Source organism: Prenolepis imparis, unplaced genomic scaffold (assembly GCF_030444845.1).
Source record: "Prenolepis imparis isolate NDT839.2.m4 unplaced genomic scaffold, iyPreImpa1.0 SCAF_10, whole genome shotgun sequence".
Taxonomy (NCBI): domain Eukaryota; kingdom Metazoa; phylum Arthropoda; class Insecta; order Hymenoptera; family Formicidae; genus Prenolepis; species Prenolepis imparis.
Window position 1 is genome coordinate 4,482,401 of NW_028141168.1, and position 27,404 is coordinate 4,509,804.

The 27,404-nt window shown below is 32.0% G+C and overlaps 2 protein-coding genes across 2 annotated transcripts in view; both read right to left on the minus strand.

Moving 5' to 3' along the window:
- The window catches only part of LOC145941468 (dynein beta chain, ciliary), a 53,464-nt gene extending 35,432 nt beyond the window's left edge, over positions 1 to 18,032 (minus strand). The window contains exons 1-20 of the mRNA XM_083047577.1: positions 17,898 to 18,032; positions 17,147 to 17,380; positions 16,969 to 17,076; positions 16,286 to 16,514; positions 13,782 to 13,934; positions 13,068 to 13,279; positions 12,482 to 12,715; positions 11,004 to 11,207; positions 10,691 to 10,882; positions 7,923 to 8,132; positions 6,858 to 7,132; positions 6,670 to 6,788; positions 5,061 to 5,378; positions 4,715 to 4,817; positions 4,015 to 4,194; positions 3,114 to 3,342; positions 2,319 to 2,414; positions 1,716 to 2,062; positions 790 to 946; positions 322 to 554 (exon numbers count right to left, since the gene is read on the minus strand). Coding sequence (XP_082903703.1) covers positions 322 to 554; positions 790 to 946; positions 1,716 to 2,062; positions 2,319 to 2,414; positions 3,114 to 3,342; positions 4,015 to 4,194; positions 4,715 to 4,817; positions 5,061 to 5,378; positions 6,670 to 6,788; positions 6,858 to 7,132; positions 7,923 to 8,132; positions 10,691 to 10,882; positions 11,004 to 11,207; positions 12,482 to 12,715; positions 13,068 to 13,279; positions 13,782 to 13,934; positions 16,286 to 16,514; positions 16,969 to 17,076; positions 17,147 to 17,380; positions 17,898 to 18,029 — 3,965 coding nt within the window. The 5' untranslated portion in view covers positions 18,030 to 18,032. The remainder of the gene's footprint in view (positions 1 to 321; positions 555 to 789; positions 947 to 1,715; positions 2,063 to 2,318; positions 2,415 to 3,113; positions 3,343 to 4,014; positions 4,195 to 4,714; positions 4,818 to 5,060; positions 5,379 to 6,669; positions 6,789 to 6,857; positions 7,133 to 7,922; positions 8,133 to 10,690; positions 10,883 to 11,003; positions 11,208 to 12,481; positions 12,716 to 13,067; positions 13,280 to 13,781; positions 13,935 to 16,285; positions 16,515 to 16,968; positions 17,077 to 17,146; positions 17,381 to 17,897) is intronic.
- Positions 18,033 to 18,145: 113 nt separating this feature from the next.
- Positions 18,146 to 27,197, minus strand: LOC145942331 (serine protease persephone). Its single transcript, XM_083048943.1, has 5 exons — positions 27,077 to 27,197; positions 24,126 to 24,326; positions 21,952 to 22,220; positions 20,320 to 20,615; positions 18,146 to 18,753 (listed from the first exon to the last, which is right to left on the minus strand). Exons 1-5 carry the CDS (start codon positions 27,192 to 27,194, stop codon positions 18,456 to 18,458), a joined length of 1,182 nt encoding a protein of 393 aa, XP_082905069.1. The 5' UTR covers positions 27,195 to 27,197; the 3' UTR covers positions 18,146 to 18,455.
- Positions 27,198 to 27,404: the final 207 nt, after the last annotated feature.

Here is a 27,404-nt window from a genome sequence, read left to right on the forward strand (position 1 = left end):
ATAGAATAAATAATAGATAATAATTCGAATAATATTCAATTATAGATGCATAATAAAAATTTTTGTTAAAACTATCCGTCAAAATGTAATTTGCCGCAAAAGTCTCAATAATCCATTAAAATTACTTTCGAAAAAAATTAATTAAGAATATAAGAATTATAGGTTTTTTATTATGTAAACGAAAAAATATAAAGAAAAATAATATATTTAAAAAAATTTAAAAAAAAACAAAATTTATTATTTTTTTTTTTTTATGAAAAAACACGATTTTTTACAACTATTTTCTTTTTTTAAACGGGTTTTTTATATCTCTAATCTTACCTAAATACGACGTTTTCGCGGAATCGCGCCAAATACTGCTGTTGCCTGAAATCGTAATAATTGAGACGCTTCTTCAGCAGCTCAATTTGTCGCGCCATTAAAGGATTCACGAGCTGCTTCACCTGCACGGCCCATTTCTTAACCGTCGCCCATTGCTCCGGCAATTCCGTCAGCCAGATATACGTTTCCTCGCCGAATTTCACTTGGTATTGTTTGAGAAGATCTATGGTCGCCTGCGATCGGATAAACGCGAGAGAGATTATTATACAGAAAAAAATCCTTCGAAGGATAAAAAGTTGTAATTTTTATTTTCGTTCTATTGTTTTTCGTTCTATTGGATCTTTCGTTTTACATAAATTTATATAATTGTGAATAATTGTGAATTATGAATAAAATACAATCTTTATTATTTTTCGTATAATATTGGAAATCAAACGAGAGACTACATAATATCATTATTTACTATACCTTTATAGGCTCCCACATGTCATCAATTTGGTATTGCCGATCTCGGACCTCCTTTAAGTAATATATAGTGTTTAGCAAGTTTTCGTAATCATCTGGTGCGATCGGCTGCATGAATTTCTTTAAAGCATTTGTCAAGAATTCACTAAGGTTTCTGAGCCTGCGATGTATAAATTATCCGAACATCAATTTGATACTCTTACGCAATATCAATTATAATTTTATAGAGAAAGAGAAAGGGGAAGATTTAAAAAAAAGTTTACTTTTCCAAATATATGGAAAGAATGATATAGATTCTTTTTTTATTATTTATTTCTTCATATATTTTTTTAAATTTATTTCTTTTACTTATTTTCAAATATATGGAAAAAATAATTTTTTTTTAAATTTATTTCTTATACATTTGTAATTTGTGTGTATAAATGTGAATAAGTGTTATTAATTGTAAGTGTTAAGTGTAAGGCTTTACGTTTAAGTTGAAAGTTATAAATTGAAAATTAAAATTAATAATTAGAGTTACAAATCAAATCAAATAAATAAATATACTTTGAGGCTTATCATTCAAAAATTAAAGTTAAAATTAAAATTGAAAATTAATGAATGTGTGTGTGTAAAAATAAAAATAAAGTGACGTTGCAATTAAAATTGAAATGGGAATTAAAGATTGAAAACTGAAATTAAAATTATAAACTAAACTTGAATTTAATTTAATTTAAATTCAAACTAAACTAACTAAATGAAACTGGACTAAAGTAAACTAAACATATGATCAAGTTATCTACTTTATATGTATATGTATATACATATATCATATATACATGTATATAAATAAATATATATAAATCATATATAAATCTATATATATATGTATATAAATTATTCGTTTTTGCGTTGTCTCGGAAAGAATAATATATATGCAACATACGTACTCGTTGTTTACGTGATCAACGAGATGCGTCTTAAATAAATTAGTCCATTTACAAATTGTGTTGAGTAGAGCTTGCTTGAAGGATCTCACGTCTAGACGTAACCAACGTAAGAAAATCTTCTCATTCTCAAATTCATCGCATTTTTTGTAGAGTTGCATAAAGTAGTCAATCTCTCTTTTAAAATCATCCAATCCTGGTTTTCTCTCTCTTAGAGACTCCAGGAAACTTTCCGGACCCTGCGCCACTATGTTTTTTTCTTCGTCTGTCAACGCACGGCCAAAACGTAAGAACAGATTCAAGTATTGCTGTTTGTCGTCCAGCCATAGCCAGGAAAATGGCTCGAAGATCTGTAGTTTGAAAATTAATTGGATTTTTATGAATTAACCAATTAATTTTATATTTAAATGGCTTTTTCCAAATAAATGCTATTATTCAAAAGTTTGCTCGTCAGCAGACTTGCTTTTTTTTTATTAAACTAGAAATAATAGAAGTTTAGAGAGTTGAGATAATTTGCCTTTGCGGAAAAATGACGAATAAAATATATCTACGATCTAAATTTGAAATTGAGAATAACATAAATACAGAGTTGCTTGGAGATCTTACGGTAATATATTCCTGTGCTTGCACCAAACCCAGTTTGATCCTGTTACACGTTTCTTCGAGCATGAAAATGATATTTTCTTCTTCCGCTAAATCGATCTTAAAATATTATAACGCGATTAGTAACAGACAGTGTTGTGCTTAGATGATTTTAAAATTAGCTAGATAAAGATGAGATGAAAATATGTAAATTCATCTTAGATAAGATGAAGATGATTTTGTTTTAAATATATCTAGATAAAAAGAATTATATGGCGATTCATCTAGATAACTTCCAGATAATATTATTCTTAAAACCACTTATGTAAACATAGTTATAAAAAAATGTAAATTATGAAAGGGATATAAAAATATATTCATATTTTTATTTATAAGTTTTTATCATTTAACTGCTCAAGTTCTACTATTTAAGTACTTTTATGTGTTATGACTCTAAATCAAATTATCTGAATATTATTCTAGATAATTTAGAGATAACAGGTTTTTTTATTTAAAATGCAGATATAGATAATATATATTTTTATTATCTATATAAAGATAAGATAACGCCAAAATTTCATCTAGATGATCATCTATATAATTTTATTTAGATAATAGCAAACACTGGTAACAGAAGAGTTAATATTATGATATCACATACGCGATAAGCTGAAAAATTATACTAAAAAATGATTTAATAATTATTTTCTTCTTTGGTAAAGAACCAAAAAATATTATTTTACGTTTCAGATAATACAGTGATACTATACGCTGAATATTATGCGCCTGTTATTGAGCACCCTGTATACAACGACGTACTCCATAATGTTCTCGTTCCGCTGCGATGTCAGGATCTACGCGCGGTACCAAAGTTCCCATTTTCATAATGTCGAGCAGCAGACCCTCGTAAAATGTGTAGAAGCCTTCGGGATCGTCCGGATCTACCGCAGGACGAAAGACGATGTGGGGCACCTCAAGTGACAACTGAATCTCGAAAAGAGGCGACACGTTGCTCTCCGGATCAGTTTCATCCAATAGGTAACATATACTGCAATAATATGCACATTACGTGAAAATGTTAATTATTTTTATTTCTAATAAAATGATCAAGAAATGATATTTCCAAAGTGGTGAATTTATAAAAATCTAAACATTTTTAAAATTTTGACATCCGCCATATTGAGTCCACCATTTTGAATTTGACAATTTTATGTGACATTGGATTCATATTCAGTGACTTAAAAAAACCCTTAAGTTTAAATAAATATAATTGAAAGCTATTTGGTAAGTCATCAGTGATCTAAGTTACAACTAACTTCCACAATACACCCTATTTAACCATAGACATTTTATTAACCATAACCAACACTAACAATTTCTTTTGAGGGTTGAAAGTTCTAACAACATACTTTATTTTGATTGCAATAAAATTTCTCCAGCACGTCACATATTGTAGCTATAATATGACAAAGTTCGTGAAAATATTCCTTTTTTGCAACTTTAATTGCAAATTTCTCAAAATTGTGACGTGATGGAGCAATTTGGAAACCAGATTCGTATTCGGCGTCCAAAAAAATACAAAAAACGACTAGTCTCGTTTCGGTCAATTTTTTTTGTTGAACAGTATAATCGAATAATTTTAAAATAACACGTTAACTTTATAGAAAAAAACTATAGACGTATAATACGTCTATGGAAAAAACACTTAACGATTTGATACCTGGTAGAAGCGGCTTGGATTAGAGCTTTCGATATTAGATCATCGATGTAAGCGAGATATGGCTTCCATTTGATCATACACTGAGCGATTTCCTCGTCCGTTTGAAATATTTCAGTTGTCAGTTCGGCTTTTTCATTTTCCACATCACCGCCCACGGTCATTTTTTTCTTCTCCTCAATTCTATAACGATATATAAAAAATGTTTCTCATAACAGGCGCAAACAATTTTTGTTTTATTGCTACTTATTTACGGATATTATGAAAGTAAAAGGGAAGAATGTTATTTCCGAGATCCGTCAATTTAATAAGTGTGTTTGATAGATTTTTTTAGCAAGAAAAAAAATGTCACAAACTACAATGCGCTATGATCAATAATTTTTAGAAATACAGATGTTTCAAAATTTTAATTCTTTTTGAAAAAATATATTGAGATTTCAGTTTTGGCAAAGGTTATTTTTATTGCGAGTTTTCATATTTTTATAAAAATTTTAATATAACAAATCTAATTTTAATTTAATTAAAGATGGGTTTGGGTTAGGGATTAGGTTAGGTTAGGTTAGAATGTTTTCGGGGGAAAGAAAATGTTTTTTTTTCTTCTGATAAAAAATTCTATGAAAATGACCCATCAAATTGAAGGCTCTAATCAGAAATAACATTCTTGCCAAGCATTTGTTCCAATATTGAGAAAGAATTGATATACCTCAGTTTGCTCGGTAGAATTCGTGCGTCCTCTTCAGTGTCCTCTGTTCTTTCTTCGAGTTCATCAAGTTCCATAACTCGCTGCCCGATGTCTATTCGCGCATCTGTGTATTCGAGTATGTCATAGTTTTATTTCGACCAAATCTTGAAATTTTTAAGGTTTTTGAATAAGATAGAATAAATAGCTAATATAAAAGAATCATATAGCATCCCCGTAATGTGGAATATAATAAATTTCTTTTTCAAAGAAGCTCGAAGAAAATATTCTACAAACTTTTCGAAAGCTTGTGTTTCGATCAGACACAATCTAATAGCTCTATGAGACAAGAAGTGAATATGTGAATTACTTCCGTCCCACTCGAACTCGTCCTTCTCGTACCAAGCATCGGGCAACAAGTCGAAGAAGAGTTTATAATTTTCGTCCAAGACTCGATTTAGTTCCCTGACGGCGCGCTCGATCTGACCGTATCGCTTTTGAAAATGCTCATCACGTTCGGCCACGGCGAGCAAATTCTCGCTTTTAAAATCCTTACGTTCCAATATAGGCGACAGTGCCCACGAATAAATCATCCGTAGCAATGCGCCGACGTTTTCTTGCGCGCGAAAGATCCGCGAGTGTAATTTTCGCACCGGACCCATCAAATTATCGATATACTCCGGCACTTCTGTATTTTTAATATAATGTTATATAACATATGATATATGTATTTACAGGTTTCTAAATAAGTGCGAAAAACTTTAGAAAATTCTTTGTCGAAAATTAAACAGGGTTTTTCATATAAACATATACTCCTATATCTCCGCCTGAGGAATTACACCCCTCCAAAGGGGGAAAATTAGGTTTTTAATTTTTTTCTCAAATTTTGGACAAGTTCAAAAAATGAAATTTGGTGGATATTTTCCACTAGTAAAAAGGATATTTATTAATATTTTTTTAATCTTCCCGTATCGTTACAAGGGGAAACTAACAACCTCTATTCAATTTTTTATTAGAACTTTTTAACGAATCGGAATGTGATCATTTAAAAATATGCATTAAAAGGCTTGATTTCTTTAAAAACTTTTTTATTTTTTTCGTAAACCCAATAGTTTAAAAAACAAATAAAAACTTAATTTTAACTCTCCCTTTGGAAAAGTGTAACTCCTCAAGAAAGGAGTATAATATGAAAAACCCTTTAATTTTCGACAAAGAATCATCTAAAATTTTTCACACTTATTTAGAAACACCCTATATAAGTATACAGGGTGTAACTGAAAAAACATATATGGAGCACACCATCAGATTCTATAACCAATTTGGAAACAATTTTTCCTTAGTGAAAACGTCGAGGCACTAATAATTTTCAAGCTATCAATTGAAAAAAATTGAAAAAGAACAACTTCTCACAAATTCAACTTTGTAGAGTTGAAATATTAACAAAACATTAACAAAAAAATCGTCTCCAAATTGGCCAGAGAATTTGAAAGTGTGTTCTGTATATGTTTGTTCTCATTTATACCCTGTATATGTATAATATACAGGATGTTGAAAATAGGGTAAAATATTAAGGGGATTTAATATGCCCAAAAACAAGTCGAAAAATCTTAATAAACATGGGTCCGTTTTTGAGATATTTTTATTTTTATATATTTTTTTATTTTTATAATTTTTATTTTTATTTAAAATTATTATTTTAATTTATGCACAAAAATAACAGCTAGTATTTTACTTTATCTTAAAGAAGATGCTCAAAATAATCTCCTTCCATGTCTATGCACTGTTTATGATATTGCAAATATCTCAAAAACAACCCATTTAAGGACCCATGTTTATCAAGACTTTTCGACTTGTTTTTGGACATACTAAGTCCCCTTAAAATATTTTACCTTTTAAAATTAATATTTCGCTACAACTAGATAATTGCATGCACGGGGCACAAATTTTTAGTAATATATGTATATAACTAGGATTTTCACCTGGAGAATTCCAATTATAGGTTTCCTGACCGATGTGAATTAATTCGTCTACTTTCTCGATCTCGTGTCTCATCAACTCAAATTCTACAGGCGAACTGTAAGTCCTTATCCGATTGTACCTGCCGTGTTTGAATGAATCGAGATTATTCTAGTCGTCTTGAGTCTTCGAGCCAAGTATTTTTACTCACCATCGTACGAACAAACTCAGATTATACGTGCTCTCGAAGAAATACTGCGTTTTGTAGTAGAGCCGAATCGCTTCCACGGGCAAGTCAGTCCTCTTCATGATGATCATATAACGAGTTTCGCGCAGCAGAGCGGTCAGCTCCGGGTCGAAGTTCAGATCGAGCAATTTATTCTCGCGTATCGTTAATAAGCTCTTCGACAAGTGAACATTGCTTATATTGACTATCTTGTTGGCCCAGTCCGTAAATATTTCGTGCTCCAGCGTGTCCATAAGCGACTTACGGAAATACGATGTACTTTTATTAACGCAATTTTCGTCATATAAAGCATTATAAAGAACTTCGCCTATTTTTATAAAGGTTTCTGGACTCTTCGAGCCCAGAGATGAGACATATACCAAATTGTAGGACATCATGAGAGGATTCAAAATTTAGGTGCCAATATCTAAAACACCGTCAGTCAATGTTAAGACATTATCAATGTTGGTGTACAAAGTATATTAATTTTGTTTTATGCTAAGTGTACCTATGCTTACATGATGCTTTCACGCTTGCAACTGATTTTTTTATTTTATAATTGAACATGACTCCCAGAATTCTTGTTTTTGTATTCATCCTTTCGTAAAGATTTTTTTTTACGTCCAAGACACCTCCATGAGGAAGTAAAAATGGCGCTCGTATCGTAGTGTGTTTCTATATGTTGATTATTTGGTATCTAGGATATGCTAAATACCGTTTAGAAGGTATACAGATACCTTCTGAACACAGTAATTACGTATTTGTTATCTTTGGACAGCTTTGATGATGAGCCATCAAACGAATAAATGACATCATTAGGAGGTCAGAACTACTTCCGACGGAGATTTGAAGATTCAAAACTATTTTTTTCTTTTTAATACTATATACATACATATACTCATATACTCATATACATATTATCTACAAAATTATATATGTTTGATGACTGAGCCTGAGGGAGCTCAAAATGGGCGAAGTTCTTTGTTAAAGGGGTTATAGAAATCCAATAAATAAAAAAAAATTTTTTTTTAAGATTTAGCGACTTGTTACCTGCAGTTGCTCGTATTTCGGTTTAGTTTCGCGCGCCATCCTCAGGTTCACCAGAGGATGATCGACAGATTTCGCGCATTGCATCGGAAAATCTATTCGTTGTCGCAATTGCATCAATGTGCACAACACGCCTGCCACACGCGGGAAATACTGATCGGTCTCTATCCATACGCTCTCGTCACGGTTCTTGAACGTGCTGTCCAATATTATCTGGAAAAGATACGGATTTTTTTCAAGGTTTTCCAGCTTTGTGGTCGTTATATCTGTATATTATATTTATATTAATCTGTATATTAATTAGAGACGGGATCAAGTTTAATATGTACTTGAAATCCGAGTCAAATCAAATAATCAAGTTTCATTTTCTAGAGGATGCGAATAATACTCATTAGGAATATTTTGTATATTATACTTGTGAAGTAATCGAATCTAGAACAGTTATATTCGAATTTTAAATCGAGTACCTGCAAAGTTCGAAATAATACTTATTAGTACTTAAAATACACTTAAGTACTTATAATAAAGTACTTATAGTACTTATCGTAAAATGCTTAAGTATTTTCTATTACTAGTAGTTCTATAGTGATAAGTATACTAGTAATAAGTATTATTTCGAACCTAGTGATATAACTAATAGTAATAAATATCACTATACTATTAGTAATAGAAAGTACTTAAGTACGATAAATACTATAAGTACTTTACTATAAGTACTTATGAATACTTTTTATCGTAAAGAATATAATATAATAAATATTTATAGGTACTTTCTATCGTAAAGAATTTGATCTTTTAAAGTGTAAAGTATTTATAAGTGATACTCGCACACTAAGATAAAAAATCTACACTCGACCAAAAAAGCACAGTACACTTGAAAAGTAGTAAAAAATCGTGAAAGTTCAAGAATTTATAACTCAGCTAATAATTATGATATCGAGATGTAAAAAACGAAAATGAAGCTTGAAGCTCTGTAGTTTGAGAAAATTTTAATGCCGATTACATGGAATAATCAGTTTTGCAATGACAAATGACAGAGTGGAAACCTGCAAAAGTGATAAATAGAAGGTCAACTTTCCTGAATGCACGGCGTGAATCAGTTGACGTAGCTCAATGGGATAAAAAGCACGTAAAAATTCAAACTTTTCTCTTTAAAATGCGAGTCTTTGGCAAAACTCGATACGATAATTTTTCGCTGAGTTATCTCAATTTGAAGAAAGTCGGTTTTTTAACGACAAATTGATTTAAAATGTGTATCTGCTATCTTTATCAATTCGAATCCGAAAAAACCCCTCCGCGAATATCCTACTCAGACTTGGCGCAAGATGCCCGGCACGATTTACATCGCTTCGGAACATCTCGCATTCAATGCAACATTCTTGAATAAAATTGCAACGGTTCGAATTGATAAAGATACACATTTTAAATCATAATTTGTCGTTAAAAAACCGATTTTTTTCAAATTGAGATAACTCAGCGAAAAATTATTGTATCGAGTTTTGCCAAAGACTCGCATTTTAAAGAGAAAAGTTTGAATTTTTACGTGCTTTTTATCCCATTGAGCTACGTCAACTAATTCACGCCGTGCAATTCAGAAAAGTGGACCTTTTATTTGTCAATTTTGCAGGTTCTCACTCTCGTCATTTGTCATTGCAAAACTGATCATTCCATGTAATCGGCACTAAAATTTTCTCAAACTACAGACTTTAAGCTTTATTTTCGTTTTTTAAACACCTCGATATCATAATTATTAGCTGAGTTATAAATTCTTGAACTTTCACAATTTTTTACTACTTTTTAAGTGTATCGGTTTTTTCTGGCCGAGTGTATTTATAATACTTACTAGATCCACACACGCACACTTTCCCTCGTTCATACACATTTATTCATTTACCTATCTCGTCCAGATTCAAATCTACTTAAAAATATTTTTTTTTTTTTAAGAGAGTTTGAAACCATGTAAATAAATTCGAGCCTACTTGTAAACAGAGGTGTGAATTATTTGAAATAGATGCATTAAAATGAAAATACAAAATGTAAAATGCTTATTTTGTACTTTGTGTATTTAAAATACATTTTTTTCAAAAACTATTTTACATTTCCATTTAAATGGTTTTCATTACCATTTCCTATTTCAAATGCATTTTTCTTGCAAATTAAAAATTAATCAAGATATAAATAATATGTATGTACGCAATAATACTACATCCTCATTCTAGCATCACTGATTCTAATTATAAAACCTTGTACGAAAAAATGGGGAACTCCTTCTTTTAAAAGAATGTTCCACTTTTACAGAGCACTGCAATCAAAATATCATTTTTAAAGAATATTTAAATGTCTATAAACAATATAAAGAAACTTTTTTTTGTAATTCCATATGTAAATATTTATGTAATTTAATTTTTGCAATTCAAGTTTAGATTAAAAGAAATAAAAATTTAAGTATAAGACACAATAGTACACACAAAATAATAAAAAATAAGAATTTAAATATAAATAATTGTAAAAATGTAAATATTTAAAACAATTATTTTTATTAAAAAATTATTTTAAAAATGCTTTTTTCCATTTTCTATTTTAAATGAGTGTCTAAAAAGCATTTTGCATTTTGCATTTTTAAAAGGAAAAGTTCCGACTATTTTGTATTTTCTATTTCAAATATGTTTCTAAACACCCATTTTTCACATCTCTGTTTGTAAGATACTTAATCCCCTCGCTAATATTAATCATTAATATTAACATGATATAATATGACGCATTGTGCGCACTTTAATTGTGTCGAAATGATTGTGAATTTTTTGAAGCAATGTCTCGTAATTGTGCCACAATTGCGCCATGATGATCGGTCGATTGGCCATCGAGCCTATGATCCATATTATTTTAAAGATAAATTCCGTATTGTGACACTCGGAGAACGCTTGATCGAATAGGTTCGCCAGTTGACGATCAAATTCCTCGATCTGCAACAAACGAAATAACAAAAGTTTACGTTACAACGGGAGTATGTTACTAAAGGGAGAGGAAGGAGGAGGGGACAGTGTATTTTTTTTTTAAACTTATACGAGTATTATATCGTCTTACCTTCGCCAAAAAGAAAGCGACGCTATCGTCGAATCGTGTATCCTCCGGTATTAAAATATCGTATTGCAACTCGGCAAATTCATTGTAAAGTTTGACAAACTTTTCGTAAATATTGTATATTTTCGAGCATAGTATTTTTCCCTTCAAACCGGCGAGTTCTATCTTTTCGAGCTTGAAATATTCTTGGGCCGTCTCGAACAACGCCTGACGAATAGCGTGGAATAATTTATTACCTTCTTTGAACTTATACACAGTTTATCTCGTATTTTTAGCAACGGAGATTGAAGTTTTGTATTTAAAATAATTTTCTATATACACATATTTTTATATATACATGATATTATATAATAAAAATATATTTATATACAGGGTGTTTCAGGAGTGGTTCCAATGGTCAGCCATTCTAGGACATGATTGTACACTTCATTTTAAGCAAAAGTTTATATAAACATGTGTCCTATTCTGGACGGTTATAAAGATACAACGTATTCAATTTTAATAACGAATACATTCATTAACTTATTAGAACCAAATTCTATGAAACAATTACATGAAATTTTAAGTGTATAATACATTTGAATAATTAATATTAATTAATAAACAATAATTTCAATTAATTAATAATAATTTTGGCATGAGTGAATATGAACCATTTTATTTACACCAAAAATTTTAAATTAACACAGGACTCTTATCAAACGTGATCTAATTACATTTGTAACCGTGGTAACAAGAAACGACAAAAATTTAATATAATTGTTTTATTTGGTTCCATTAAGTTAATAAATGTATTCGTTCTTAAACTTAAACATGTTGTATGTTTATAACCGTCCAGAATAGGACACATGTTTATATAAACTCTTTTGCTTAAAATGATCTGTACAATCATGTCCTAGAATGCTGACCACTCCTCCTGAAACACTCTATATATATATATATATATATATATATATATATATATATATACATATATATATATATATACATATATATAATTTTTTATATATACATTTTATATGTATATAATAAATATATATATATTTTTAATTGAAGTAGATGGTTCTGATATTAAATATCCACAAGTAAAAGAAAAGCTAGCTAATTAAGAGCCAAGCACATTAAAGGGTGCGCAAAATTTATTCTTTCTTGTTAAATATTATTTATTTTGTACGTTTCGATCCAAATTTCGGACCATCATCAGCAACTGCCAAATACAAATAAAACAAATCTTATGAAGTCGATCTTATATATGTATATTTTTTGCAAACGATTTAGAAATTAGATCCGCATTAATTTATCTCAACACTTGAAAGAAAGGTTATAAAAAAAAATAAAAATCGAATATTTTAAGAAAAAAAAATTTTTTAATAAGAATATTTTTACGACGCAGCTAACACCATTTTCGTTCGAGGCGTGAGATAAAATTTGTCTACGCGCGCAAAATTGCTCGACTAAATTTTGAGACTTGAATCACGGACCTTTATCTTTGCCAGACGTTTTTGAAAATTCGTTATCCTTCCGAGTACTAATTCTTCGTCAAAATTCCACGGCATAGTATCGGCTGAGTGTTTGAAGTAATTATCCAGCTTGCTTCGAAACAACTCGAACATTTCTGTGTAATGAGTCAGAATGGCTGTTACGTGCTCCAAACGTTTTAAACTATCCACGACGTCACCCGCGAACAGGGTACTCTGATCCAAATATTTAGCGGCCTGCGAAACTGCGCGATTAGCGAGACAATAGGCATCTGTACGTTCTTAGAGAAAAAGAAGAAGATATTTAACTCATTGGCGTCCTAATTGAATGCGAAAAAAATTTTTGTCGAAAGACATGAGGGAGAAAATTGAGGACTCGTTAGTTCAATTTTCTGACATTTTCTATCTGATGATCTTTCCAAGTATTTCTCCTATAAATAGGAGAACTCAACAAGCGAAAAGATCAGTGAAGAATTAATCTTTGGGAAGGGAAGAAGGACTGCAATGGGTTAAATAAATTACAGCACAATTTCTAATATAAGATTTATTTAGATCGTTTGAGCGCCTCGGGATTGAAATAACTATTTACCTCGCTTATCAGCAGATTGGATATCTCAGACAACAAGGTGATTATGCGCGTGGAAGTACAAAAATATTTCAAGTTCGACCACATCAAGCGCACGCAATGCAGCAGTGGCTTCAATTTAGGCTGTATATCTTTGAATTCAGTATTTTGTATGTCTTCGAAATAAGGTTCCAATGCTGTCAGATACGAACACACATCGCGCGCTTCGATCACCGCTAAAAATACCAATAAAAAGCTTTTCTAGATTTTAGCGTAATTTTTTTTTTTTTAGTTATACTTAGGCCCTGCGCACAATAGAAAAAAATATTAGGAATAAATATTAAATATTAGGAATAAAAATTATTTTAAAATAATAAAATCGAAAAAACTCTGATATAAAAATACAAATTCGAGTATAAAGGACTAGTAAGGGCTAATAAACTAAGAGTCCTTTATACCCGAATTTGTATTTTTATATCAGAGTTTTTCCGATTTTATTATTTTAAAATAATTCTTATTCCTAATATTTAATATTTATTCCTAATATTTTTTCTATTGTGCGCAGGGCCTTACAATTAAGAGTTTATCCGAAAATCTTTTAATTATTTTTTTTTTAATAATTCATTAGGAGGAATTAAGAAATTAAATATCATTTCGTCATACATCCATAATTATCAATACATTCAATTTTATTGGCCAATTGTTCGGCAATATTAATTAACATTAGTAAGATCTAACCGGTGATAACATCCTTAAACAGAGTCTTGAAAGACTGCGAGTAGGGACTCTTGGTTAATTCCAGGATAGATGCCATCTTTTTCACTCGAGGATCCCTCATCTGATTGTAAATGGATTCGACGTTTTCAAGCCGTTTACGCCAGAACTCGATCTCTGAGAGAAAAGTACATGTAGTTGATAATTAAAATCTCTCGATTTTATTGGAAATCAAGTGAATCATAAAGAAATCGAAAATATGCACGCTTCTTTTTTTCTAAATTGCATAAAAATTATCCGAATTATACAAGGTATCCTAATAAAGGTGAGCAATCTCTCGTGGACATGTAAAATAGATAAAAATAATCCCTATAATTCCTATAATAATTTGAAAAGTATTTTTCTTAAATAAGTTTTATATCACTCTGTAGATTTTAATAATTTGATATAATTATTTTATATTAAATAAAAGTCTTTATATATATATATATATATATATATATATATATATATATAAAATAGCGTGATTTTCTTGATATGTCGGAGAGCCAGAGTCGGATCAGCTTTAAAGCTTCTAACTTACAAAACTTTTTACAAAATTTGTTTTTTATTTTTAAATGTTTTTTTAGATTCTTCATATCTTTTTCTAAAAAAAAATACTTTTGTTTTATTTCATAAAAGTTAACTGTTTTCGAAAAAATTGCATTAATTGTGTTAAAACTTATTGAAACGAAATAGATTCAACTGAAATTGCAAAAAATGTTAACTTCTCAAATTTTAAGTTTAAAGAAACCAAGTATCTCGATAAAGATGCGTTAGAGGAAATTTTATAGAAACTTATGAGATTATTTTGATCTATTTCCTACATGTTCACGAGAGATTGCTCATCTTTACTATACAATATTACAAATAAATATCATTAAAAAACTGTGTCACTTTTAATTGCTGATATTATAATTAGCGATAAGATTATCTTAGGAATAGAAATAAGTATCTTAGAAATAGATTCGACTTTGTTTGTATGAATTCTTTATCATTACTTTTAAAAAGCAGTACTTTTAAATAGAATTTGGACGAAATAGGTTCGAACTCTCTAAGTATCTTGAAAAATAAGAGCAGTACTTTCAAGTACATTTGAACTTGGAGTATGTTCGAATCTTTTATAAGTATTTATGAGTTTACGTTGTATAGCGATAAGGTTAAGTTAAGTCTTATAAAGTTCGAATTTATTTGCATGGTTTCAAACTCTCTATGATTACTTCGAAAAAAAAAAAAAAAAAACAGTACTTTAGGGTAGATTCGAACGTGGATGAAATAAATTCGAATTGTAGATTCTCTAGAAGTACCTTGAAAAATAATTGCAATACTTCCAAATATTCGAATCTGGATCAAGTATGTTTGAATCTTTTATGAGTACTTATGAGAAATTGGGAAGAGGATGAGGAATGTAGGGAAGATGAATGAATGTGTGAGTAGGATGAGGAATGTGCGTGTGTGGATGTGTAGCAAGTATTATAATTAGACTTTTTTCTTACAACAAATACTACTTATAAAAGAACCGATTCTTTACTTAGAAAGTATTTATAAGTACTTATTACATTTTTTACAAAAGTACTTAAAAATACTTATAGTAAAGTACTTAAATACTTTCTATTACTAGTACTATATTCTATTATAATATTAGTAATAAGTACTCATAAGTACTGTATCAAATCTTATACACACTTAAATCTAAAATTTGAATATAACTGTTCTAGATTCCATTACTTTACAAGTACAATAGATGAATTATTATTTCTTACGAGTATTATTCGAATCCTAGAAAATGAAACTTGATTATTGAATTCGACTCGGATTTTTACCTATTGAATTTGATCCCATTCCTAATCATAATGCAATGTATCGATATATATAATTTACGTTTTTCGAAACTCACAAATAATAGTTTATGAAATGGTTTATATTGTGTTGATCTTAAAGCTCCTTGGTTCTCGCCGCGACCATGTTGGATTATAACGTCAGAAGCGAGAAAATACACGCTGAAAATTTTTGCGTGCCATTTTTAGATAAAAAGATATTTTGATGAAACACAACTTCAGATGGCTTTAGCACATTTTTAAAATATTTCAAAAACTATCCTTTTCCCTTCATAACCAATCAACAGCTGTAAAATGACACTGTAATATGAAGCCCAGTCCGTCTGGTCTTTGCACATGCGCTGTCATTCCGCATAACAACGTCTGATGTTTCAATTATTTTACGGTTATTGATTGACTGTCAAGGGAAAAAAATAGTTTTCGGAATATTTTAAAAGTATGCTAAAACCATCTGAAGTTGTGTTTCATCAAAATATCTTTTTATCTAAAAATGGCAAAAATTTTCAGCATGTATTTTCTCGCTTCTGACGTCATAATCCAACATGGTCGCGGCGAGGACTAAGCAACCTTGAAAAAAATTTTTATCGAATACATGCAGAGAGTTTTTCTTCAGAAAAATCTTGCGATTTAAAAGTACTGTTGGTGTAGTACCCTCGCTCGGTAGCGGCTGTTTATCGTTGAGGAAGACGCGTGTGCTCTCCTCGTTAAAGACATCGGTAATTTGCGAACACCATTTTGTCACGATAGTCTCTATATTGCTTTTCAAACGAACATCGACCTCGACCCCGCCGCTCCTCTGCACTTTCCATTCCTCCTCGAATACCTGTTCGACACCCATCGGCATCGGCAGTAACGTTTGTCCTGTCATCTTACCTTTGATCTGAAAAAAATTGTTTTTTCTTTTTTCCTCTTTTTTTCGTAGGCTTTTATTTTGGAATACGAGAGAGCTAATGAAGATATTTTTATTCTACTTAAAAATATTACATTCACAGTTTGGACACATTGAATTTTTATCGCTAGTTCACAATATATATATATACAGATGATTTAAGCCCTAAGCCTTAAGAAATTGATCAATCACAGTCGAGTAGGAGGAGAATACTCGACTATGATTGGTCAATTTCTTAAGGCTTAGAGCTTAAATTACTTATTGTGAACCAGAGATTAGAGAATATAATTTATATTAAGACGAGAAAACATTTTATTTATATTAAAAAAGAGAAAAAAATCGAGGAATGTGTATACTTGAATGGCGGCAATATCTGTCAAATATTACTGACAGATATTACGCATTTTCTTTTCTTTTTTAAAGAGCTATAGGCGATTTCGCGTACCTGGCATATTATGTTACGAAAATCATAAACGTGTTTCTTCATGTCTTCGCCAATGACGCACGGCCAGCCCTTGTGATTCTTCAGATTCGACAATATCGGCACATAAGCCTAAACAGAACAAGTCGAATCTCTTTTCATTTTAAGGCGCGAATGATATATAATTCGGGCGATTCGCTACCTCCTCGAACAAGACGGACAGTTCCTCGATAGGTTTTGGTGCCATGTCGCCAGGTATAATGACGTATCTGTAATTTTCCCGCGTGATCTTGACAGGGCTCCTCTTTATGAAGTACGACGCCTTTACTCGGCCTGTTGCTGGTATCTCGAGAAACGGCACCAAAACGCCGGCCGGACTCAGTTGCACTATCAAGATCATCTCCGACGGCATGTCAAAGAATTTCATGATCATCTCCTATACATATTTTTATATTTAGGATATAAATAAAATAAGCGCTCACGTCAAGCAATATTATTAGTCTAATCTCGAACTCTATATCTTTTAGATGAAGATGGAAAGTTTCAACATCGGATAGAAAAAAACTTCGAAAACTTTGCTCGTGCAAGAATATTGCATTTTCTTCTCTCTCCCATTTCTTCTTAATAAATTAAAAATTTATTTATCATAATAGTATAATTTAAAATAAGAACAATTATCGTGTACAAGCATATTTTTTTGTATATTCTATTAATCCATATTATTTTGCTGTGAGAAAAGAGTATTGCTAATATTAGGTTAATATAAAGTAATTTCCTGATAATTGTTTTTTATAGTACATTGAAGTTTCAAAAATTATTAAAATCACACACGGAATATATACATATATTCATTGTATTACCCTAACGCATATTTCAAATCTCGCGATGTAAATTTGCATTTAATTCACGAGCGATTAAGGGTTAGGAGATTTATGGGGAAAAATATATTACACCTTGTATTCCTCGTTTGTTAACATCTTTATCCATTTGTCGAGTTTAATTTTTCTCGATAACGCGAGATATTTATAAAGATATTCAAGACGCTCGTCATCCTCCTTTTTCTCCTCTTCTCTCTTGTCGGTCATTTTTTTTATACTTACGGGAAATATTTCTTGTCATCAAGCGTTATTCAATTGAACGATTTGAACGTTGTCAATTTGTTTCGCAGAAGGGTTTTCAAAGTAAAAAAAAACTACGGGCGGAATATATTCATAATATCTTATTAAGGCACATACACACATAAAGAAAGGCATATTACTCTCGAATGAAATACACAAATATAAAAGTATAAAATTCGTTCAAGTCACAAAAGTAAGGGCAAGAAATAAAAATTGAAGAATGTAATATGTAAGAATGCAGCATTACACACTTCTTTCACGCAATAAGCTTCAGACTAGATTTTCGTAACGGCACGATGAAAGATATTGAGGTACCTAAATCGCACCGTCGACCTGAAAGTCATATAAACTGAGAGTGAAACTCGTTAAAACTCGAAAGAGTCATGGACTCATCTACTGTTCGTCGTTCATTTCCGGCCAGACTTGTCTTTCGATCCACTCCAAATAGGAATAAACCGCCGTGTAAACTCCCGGTACGGATCCACCGCAAGTTTGCCCGAACGCCGTGATTCCCACGATGCTGTGATTGGGTCCAGCGAGCATCAGCAGGGGCCCCCCGCTGTCCCCTTGACAAGCGTCCGCCCTTCTTGTAACATTGATGTCCACTACGCATAGCATATTGTCGTCCAAACCGCGGGGCAATTTGTTGAAACCAGTGAACGATTTGGCGCACGACTGTCTATCTACGAGACTATAAAGAGACTACTATGTATTATATAATGTATTGTTTACATAAAAAGAGATATACAGGATTATTCAAAATGATTCATCCGATTCCAAATGACTATATTTTTGAAGTTTACAAATACATAGGCCCGTATTATGAACTCGCATCTATCTCTAGATGTACCTCTAAAGTTAGAGGCGCCTCTAAAGTTAGAGGCGCAGATAAATGTACATCTAAAATCAATCATATATTTATCGCACATTTAGAGCTTACATCTATCTCTTAGATGTGTTTCTAAAGTTAGAGACGCAGATAAACTGACTTTAGTCATACATTCATCTGCGTCTCTCACTTTAGAGGCACGCATCTATCTCTTAGATGTGCCTCTAAAGTTAGAGGCGCAAATAAATGTATCCAAGGGCACATTTATCGAGAGTAGCATAAATGTGCTACAAAATAGGTTTTTTAGGCGATTTCCTCTAGATGCGCCGCTAAATGAGCGCTCATAATATCGCCATATTTATCGTGACACGTTTAGAGACACATCTAGAGATAGATGTGCGCTCATAATATCGCCACATTTATCGTGACACGTTTAGAGACACATCTAGAGATAGATGTGCGCTCATAATATCGCCACATTTATCGTGGTACATTTAAAGATACATCTAGAGATAGATGTGAGCTCATAATACGGGCCTCTCTAACTTTAGAGACACCTCTAGCTTTAGAGGTACATCTAGAGATAAATGTGAGCTCATAATACGGGCCATAGTGATTAGTGATACATTTATCATAAAAGAAAAACTGTCCAAACTTTGTCTTTCAGCTAACAAGTACTCGACTTTCCTTATTCTCACGAGCAACGTTGAAATGATAGTCAAATTTCTCCCATACTCTAGCATATCTATTGTCATTGACTTTACAATGCTGTAACAATGTGATTTTTTATTTCATCCAGGATTCTAGGTACGTATAGAATGTACCTCCAAAAGAAAAAGTGATACCTCATGATTTGATGTTCTACAGCTGGTCCTCTAGACTCTAAATCATCGGGTCTTACGCGACTTTTTCTTTTGAGGGTACATTAAGGATGTTACGTATGTTCCACCGTTGTCTATAACCCTGAACAAACTCCGAAAGAGAAAGAATACTCTCAACTATCGTCTCGATGTTGCTCGTGTAACTAATAATAAGGAAAATCACATCCAGCACTTATAAGGTGAGAGACGGACAATTTTTCTTTTGGTTGATGTATATCACCAATCATTATATATTTATAAAAATATAGTCATTTGAAATCGGATAAATTTTGAATAATCTTATATATGTATAAAATTATATATTTTATTAGACGCTGAAATTTTTTGCCAAGTAATTTCAACTATATGACGAATCGAATTTTACTCTTTTCATCTCTATAACAATTGCGGCAAGAAATGTGTAATAATCGATTACACAAGACATAACCAAAGAAAGTACAGCTTAAAATCGAATAGCAAATTCTTCGTGAAAGAATTGTTACAAGCACGCAATGCTCTTCATTGAAAAAACTATGTATTATAGTTTGAATTTTTTATTTTCTCGCACCTGAGACTTGGTGTTTTCATCAACTTAGTGCTGCTCTCCTCGGCGAAACTGGTAGCGCCCCAACCGATCACGATGAACGATATGTTCGGCGACACGTCCATATTGTCGAGGGATTTCGTTTGGATACAGATCGGCCTCACATTACTTGTCATGCGTACGGGCGTCCTTAATTTCAGGATCGCCACGTCGTTGTAATTCATGCTGCGCTTGTAACGCGGATGCGTTATCACGTCAAGTACGGGAATCCGTTGCGCTTCGTTGCCCGCGCTTTTTAGATCCTCGCTGCCGACCCTTACCTGGGAAGCAAAAGAGATTTGCTCTTGTGGATCTCACAACAAAGTTATAGAATTAAAGAAAGGTTTTCCGAAATCTACGTTATAGAATTATTCGAAATAATTTATTCGATTTCAAATAACTATATTTTGGAAGTTTATAAATACATAGTGATTAGTGATACCTCAACCAAAAGGAAAACTGTCCAAGTTTTGTCCTTCATTTTATAAATGCTCCAGTTCCCTTAGTACACGAGCAGATACAACGTCAATACAGTCTATTTTTGGGGGGGGGGATATGTTAAGGATGCTACGTACTACCCAGATAGCAAGTTGCCGATCAATTTACTTGAAATTGCTTTGATTAAGTTGTTTTCAATATTGAGGAAAGCGGCTTCCGATTTTATCTATTAAATTGTCGATTGTTATTGCTATCGACAATTGTGAGCAACTTGAGAGCAACAATTGCTTTCTTAATAAAAAGTTATTGGAAATCACAGAGCAACATGACGAAAACAATTTCCACCTAAAATTTTAACAACTAGTGTAGGCAACTATTGTTCGTATAATGCCTTTATGTTAACCTAAACGAAATTCTATTATCTCGATGATAGCAACATAATGACAACTGAATGAAAACTTGTGTCAAGCAACGATTTTCTTTCTTATGCCAAGGAACGCTTGGCTATCTGGGTACTGTTGCCCACAACTAGATAAGCCTCAAAATTGCATTGTTTTAGCTGTGGAATCAGTGACAACGGATATGCTAGAGTATGAGAGGAATTGAACTATCATTGCTCGTGTAACTAAGAAAAATCACATCGAGCACTTATATAAGATGACAGACAAAACTTGGACTGTTTTTCATTTAGTTAATGTACTACTAATCATGTATGTATTTGTAAGGAGAGGTCTAAATGAACGCGATTGAAGTGCGATTGGACACAACTGTTCGTATCGATTGGTACCTAGAGTGACTTGCACGATTGACCAAACAGTCCTGTGTTCAATTGACCAATAAACAATGTGTCCAATTGGACGCCACTCTATTTGTAAATTTCAAAAATATAGTAGTAAATAAATTTGAAATCAGATGAATCATTTTACTTTGTATTATAATGGATGCAGATTTTGTAAGCAAGAATCTCTCTGTTTTTCTGTTTCGCGTTCTGAATATCTTTTAGTCTGTAGGAATTAAAAATAAGAGTTCTACTAATCTGTTTCATTTCTCTTTCGACGACAAAACACGAGTGAAATGACTCTTGCTCGAATCGACGCGACGGCGGCTATTTTCGACGGTTAATCCTTGAATGGGTCACGACTTTGAACTTGGGAATTCGCTGCCGCTGCTGCTGCTTACCTCTATCGGTACTTTCTCCTGCACGTTGTTCACGCAGTGAGCGGCAGTAAGTACATATTGCGACGAGATCAACGTGCCGCCGCAGTTGTACTTGACGGCATCCGAATTCTCGTCGTCGTCGTCCTCGTATCCTAGAGCGACCATATACGGGAATTCCCCGAGCTCGGCTTGCATGCCGCTGAATATGTGGAAGTGCACCTCGTTGTCCCTTCTCGCTACCGGTTTTTTATTGCTACCAGTCCCGATTTCGTTCTCGTACTGCCGGCATGCTGAAAATTCGCGCCCGCGAATTGAACTTCAGTCGTCTTCGCGCGAAGGAGCATGCGATCGGTTAATCGGCGAAACCGATTCTTGTCTAGATCTATAAAGCCGTGACTGCGAGCCGTGACAATTGTTACGTCATCGCGCGCGCGCGCGCGCGTGTCTTCAAGGTCATTTATTATTTCAACGAATTCTAGGAAGCGATTCGCGCACGCACGCGCGTTAATGACACACGTTAAAGTGACGATACAAACGATAAACATTAAGGCACTCGAGGTTTACACAGATGCAACGATGTGTTAAATGGCCACATATATTATAAGTATATACAGAGTGTCCCATTTTAAATGACGCAGTTATTTTTCGAAAATCAAGGTTTCTATTGGAAAATATTTCACACAAAAGTTGTAGAAGTTTGAGGGGGACATCTTGTCATAAGTATAGTCTTATTCAGATGGAGGCATTTTTGAGATTTTGAGGTCATTACTTTTTTCAACGGATGGTTGATTTTCGAGAAATAGAACTGCGTTATTTAAAATGGGACTCTATATATATATATATATATATATATATATATATATGTGTATGTCTAGAATCAAGCAGACGTCAAAATGATATAATACCATATTGCTTTCTGATTTAATGAGAAACGTCAACACATTAAAGTTTGGGGACAGTCCCGTAGTCGCGTAAAGAATTCCGTATTTTTCCGAATGAATAAGAGAATATAAGAGTCGTTATCGAAAATCACGGCAGCAAACCGAGAAACCTGTTCGTGAATAAAGATAGAATGTTAATTGCGACGGCGCACAACTCGCAGGAATGTAATCGTCAGATTCAGTCTTTCTCTCGAGATCGCCTATCCCCACGCTCATCTCGTTATCGTCATAAACCAGACACATCTCCCAGCAAAATAGCAGCATAATAATCTATAAAATTAGATGATAGGCGAAGTAAGATGATATAAAGTTAGATGATAGCTCCTTGCGCAGCAAAAGCAACTCTTATTGTGTTAGAGATTTTCGACTAAAGGTAAAAGTTATTCTAAATTCTTCAATGAGATATCACGATAATAAGTAAATTTACGAAATTTAAAAACGATCAGTTGTACACACACGTCGCTCCTTATATTTGCTCTAAATTACTTTGGTAAATTCTCATTTCTGCATAATGCTAATTAATTGATTAATTATTGTTTCTTTCTTATCAATTTTGAAGTAAGTAAGAATCACTTATGTTTATCTGTTTTAACTGCAGCAGTTTATCGGTGCGTCCTAAGATATTCGTTTTTCTACTAATTCTTTCATCAATATACATATGTTTCATTTTAATGAATATAATCGAATATTGCATACAACTGCTAATTGCAAATTATACTTATATTTTTTCTTAAAAACAAATGTATGTTTTCTTTACACCAATTGATTCCTCTCATTATTTTGTGCATAAAAGTATTGATGTAGGATCGTCGAAAAATGAATATTTTACGAAATATTTTATAATTTATGTAAAATTATGTCATATTAAAGTACAAAATATCTTTTTAATAACTTTTTAATATCTTTTTATGACGAATATTGCGAGGAATCGATTTATATAAAAAAAATTAGGATAGTTCTATTTTTAAAAAAACTATGTTGACCTTCAAATGACCTTAAAAAATAATTTTAATTAAAATTCAAGATTATCAACTTTTTTCTTCTCGAACTTTTTAACTTTTGTATGAAATATTTTCTCGTTACAGCCATAGTTTCAGCAAAATTTGACTACAATAATTAAAATGAAACATCCTATATATAGAAAACTGAGAAATGATTGAATTTCTCTATCTCGGATTCAATTCTCAGATCGCTCTATTTTGCTACTCGTATAAGAAAAAGGAATGATTTTGTGTGTCAACCATGATATTATACCTATCTCTGCTGACCGAAGTCCTATCTTGTCCGTGATGTTATACTGACAGCAGACGATCTCCGTGAAGTCCTGGAAGCCGCAACGTTCCATTGAATCCGAGCTCCTTTTACCCTCCATCGCCTCCTGTAACTTGGACGGGCAATCGTGTATTTTCTTGCACACGCCCGTCTTGCCGTTCTCCAACTTGCAATGACTGCCTTCTACGTAAATCAGAAGAATCAGATTATACTTTGCGCGTAAACACGCTTCGCTTGAAGAACGGGGAAGAATATGAGGGAAAGCCCGGTTTCTCGAGTCGTTTAAAACTAATCGACGGACGACCCGCACTTTTCATAGCGCATTAACGAGTTTGACCTACAAAGTATTTTTTTTCTCGCAAGATTTATAACACCAGTATATACTCTCTTTTAGATGACAGCGGAGCTGATTTCGCAGTACGCAGTGTGATTTGCCTGAATCGAGGATAAAGGTATCGTATATCTCCCTAATTATATGGAAGTATTATTTTTCCTTTTTTTTATCTCAATGATATTTAGTTGACATGCAAGCCACTCTCTTGGAGAATTCCCATCTGTTCAAATATTTAATTCTAATATTCAGATTATATACAATCGATTTTTTCAGAAAAATATTGTATATGTATATATTTGTATATGGAAAAAAATGTAGAAAAAATCTAGAAAATATATAATATAATAGAGAACATATATATAGAAAAAAATTCAGAAAAATATATATACTTATATATATATATATATATATATATATATATAAAATTTGGAAAAAATCTGCAAAATATATAGTATAATAGAAAATATATATGGAAAAAATTGAAGAAAATATATATTATATATTTGTATATAAAAAAAATCTGAAAAAAAAATTGTCTACAACATTAGAGAGAAATATTGTTTTATTCTTAATATTATACTTTTGTGTTTCTTTGACGATTAAGCAATTTCCACACTATAACGGCTTTTCCATGATATATATACAATATATACTGGATGTCCAAAACTTACTGGATCATCCGTTAAGTGACAGATTCTTGGAATTATTTGAAAACAATTTTTCAGTACAATAATTTTCGAGTTATAAACGATTGAAAATAAAGGGTTTTTCGCAAACTAAGCCTTGTAGAAATAAAATATTAACAAAACCACACTTTTTCAATTAATTTCAAATCAAATTTAATTTAATAGAATTTTAATTTAAGGTTTAGTTACAAAGATATATGATGGTAAAAATTGGAAATTACAAAAATTGATGAATTCTCTCAACATTTCCTTATCTATCTTAGGATGAATCTCCCATTAACGGGTGATCCGGTAAGTCTGGGACACCCTTTAATATAAATGCACATATGCAATCGCGGTTACGTAGCGGTCGAGGAGATCAATCGATAAAGAAAGCGCTAGAAAATTACGGATGCGAACGCGCGCGACTTTCGTCGATCTCTTGCTTGAATTAATTATGTATATATGTTGCGCGGCACTGATAGCGGTCAAAGCATCGCCGGTTGTATTATTCTACGGGGGGAAGAACAACTGATTGTCGCGGAAAGACACCGCAATACATTGCCGCAACATTAGCGGGAACAGAGGGATATTCCGCGGATACTTTAACAACTGCACGCGAGAACTGCGATCATGGATATTCTTTTAACAACCAGTTATATATTCTACGATGAACTTGTGGTCGAGTTTTCCTTAACGAAAATGTTAAGACATCGAGTAATAATATTTCTCAATTAGAGAAAGAAGCGAATTGTGCGGATAAAGAGAAAGGCTTTTCGTTAACTATACCTAAGTCTATCTGTTCCTAAAACTTTTAGTTTTTTAGAGAAACATATTTTCATAATTAATAGAGGAACATATCTTCATAATTAATCAACATTATCTTCATATCTATTTGATAAAGAGAAAGGTTTTTCGTTAACTGTAAATTATCTGTTTTGTAACTTATAATTTTTTAGAAGAACATATCTTCATAATTAATCAAGATATCTTCATAAGTATATATAAGCCTCAATTTAAAATTAAAAAGTTTACCTGAAATTAAAGTGTATTATGAAGATATGTTCAGAAATGAGAAAATTATGATAGATGATCTCTTCGTTATTTTATTGTTAATTGAGGAAAAAGATAACTCATATCCCAAATAACAAACTGACATCATTAGACGTCAAAATGATGTCACTTTGACGTCTAATGAGTCTAATGACGTCATCGACGTCAAAATGACGCTTACTACCTGGGATAGAATCTATCATATTAGAATTAAAATCATGAATTATTTATACTTTAATATACGATAAAGGAAAAGCATGCCGATAAATGAATGCATTTACTATTTGAGTTATGTATATCATGTTACGATATTATGTATACTATCGAAAAGTATGTGATAGTATGAGATGAATGAGTCATGTCATTTCTATGATACAAAAGTTGCACAAACTAAAGAAGTGCGCATATTATGATAACAACACTTTATCCCGAACCCATCACATTATTTTGTGACGTTATTTATCTGCTCATAACTTCGGGATTGGCGCATAAAATAGTGACTAATAGCATTCGCGAGATTCGTCTCAATTTATTCAAATTATCCATCGTATTGTATAATTATATTCGTCGCATATTATAAGCGCGAGTATCAAATTGACCTATTAACCTTTTAGAGCGGATGCATGTTTTCATGCTTTATTATATAAACGATAATGAAACACACAATTAACTTGTGTCATTTGAATAAAAATGTATGCAATAGTGAATTTATGCATTTTGAATTGTTTTGAGAGAAGTTTGTTTGTTTTTTTTTTAAAGTAATGTTCCAAATAAAAATTCCTCTTCCCGAGACATGCCGCGATGTATTCAAAATTAGCATATTTAATATTTCTGCCGATTCAATATTATACGTATGTGTAATGTGTTGGGGCATATCGTACCATAAAGTTCTTCCTCTTGCAGTGGCAACCCGTGCGTAAGAAACTTGAACAAGAGGACGATGAAAATCAAAGAAGACAAATTGAAGCCCATCTTGACCAGTTGTCGATGATTTCTCATAACGTTACACTTGGGAAAAGACAAATACAATATCGTTAATCTTCAAAAAAAGAAGAAGAGAAAAAAACTCATTTTTTAAATTGAATGTTTGAAAATATTTTTATGCTATAAAAAAATTCAAGTTACACTTATTTTGTCATTTATATTCCTTAAATCATGGATTTATAAAAATGTATAACTTACAAATTAGCTAAACAATGTTTCAGTAAA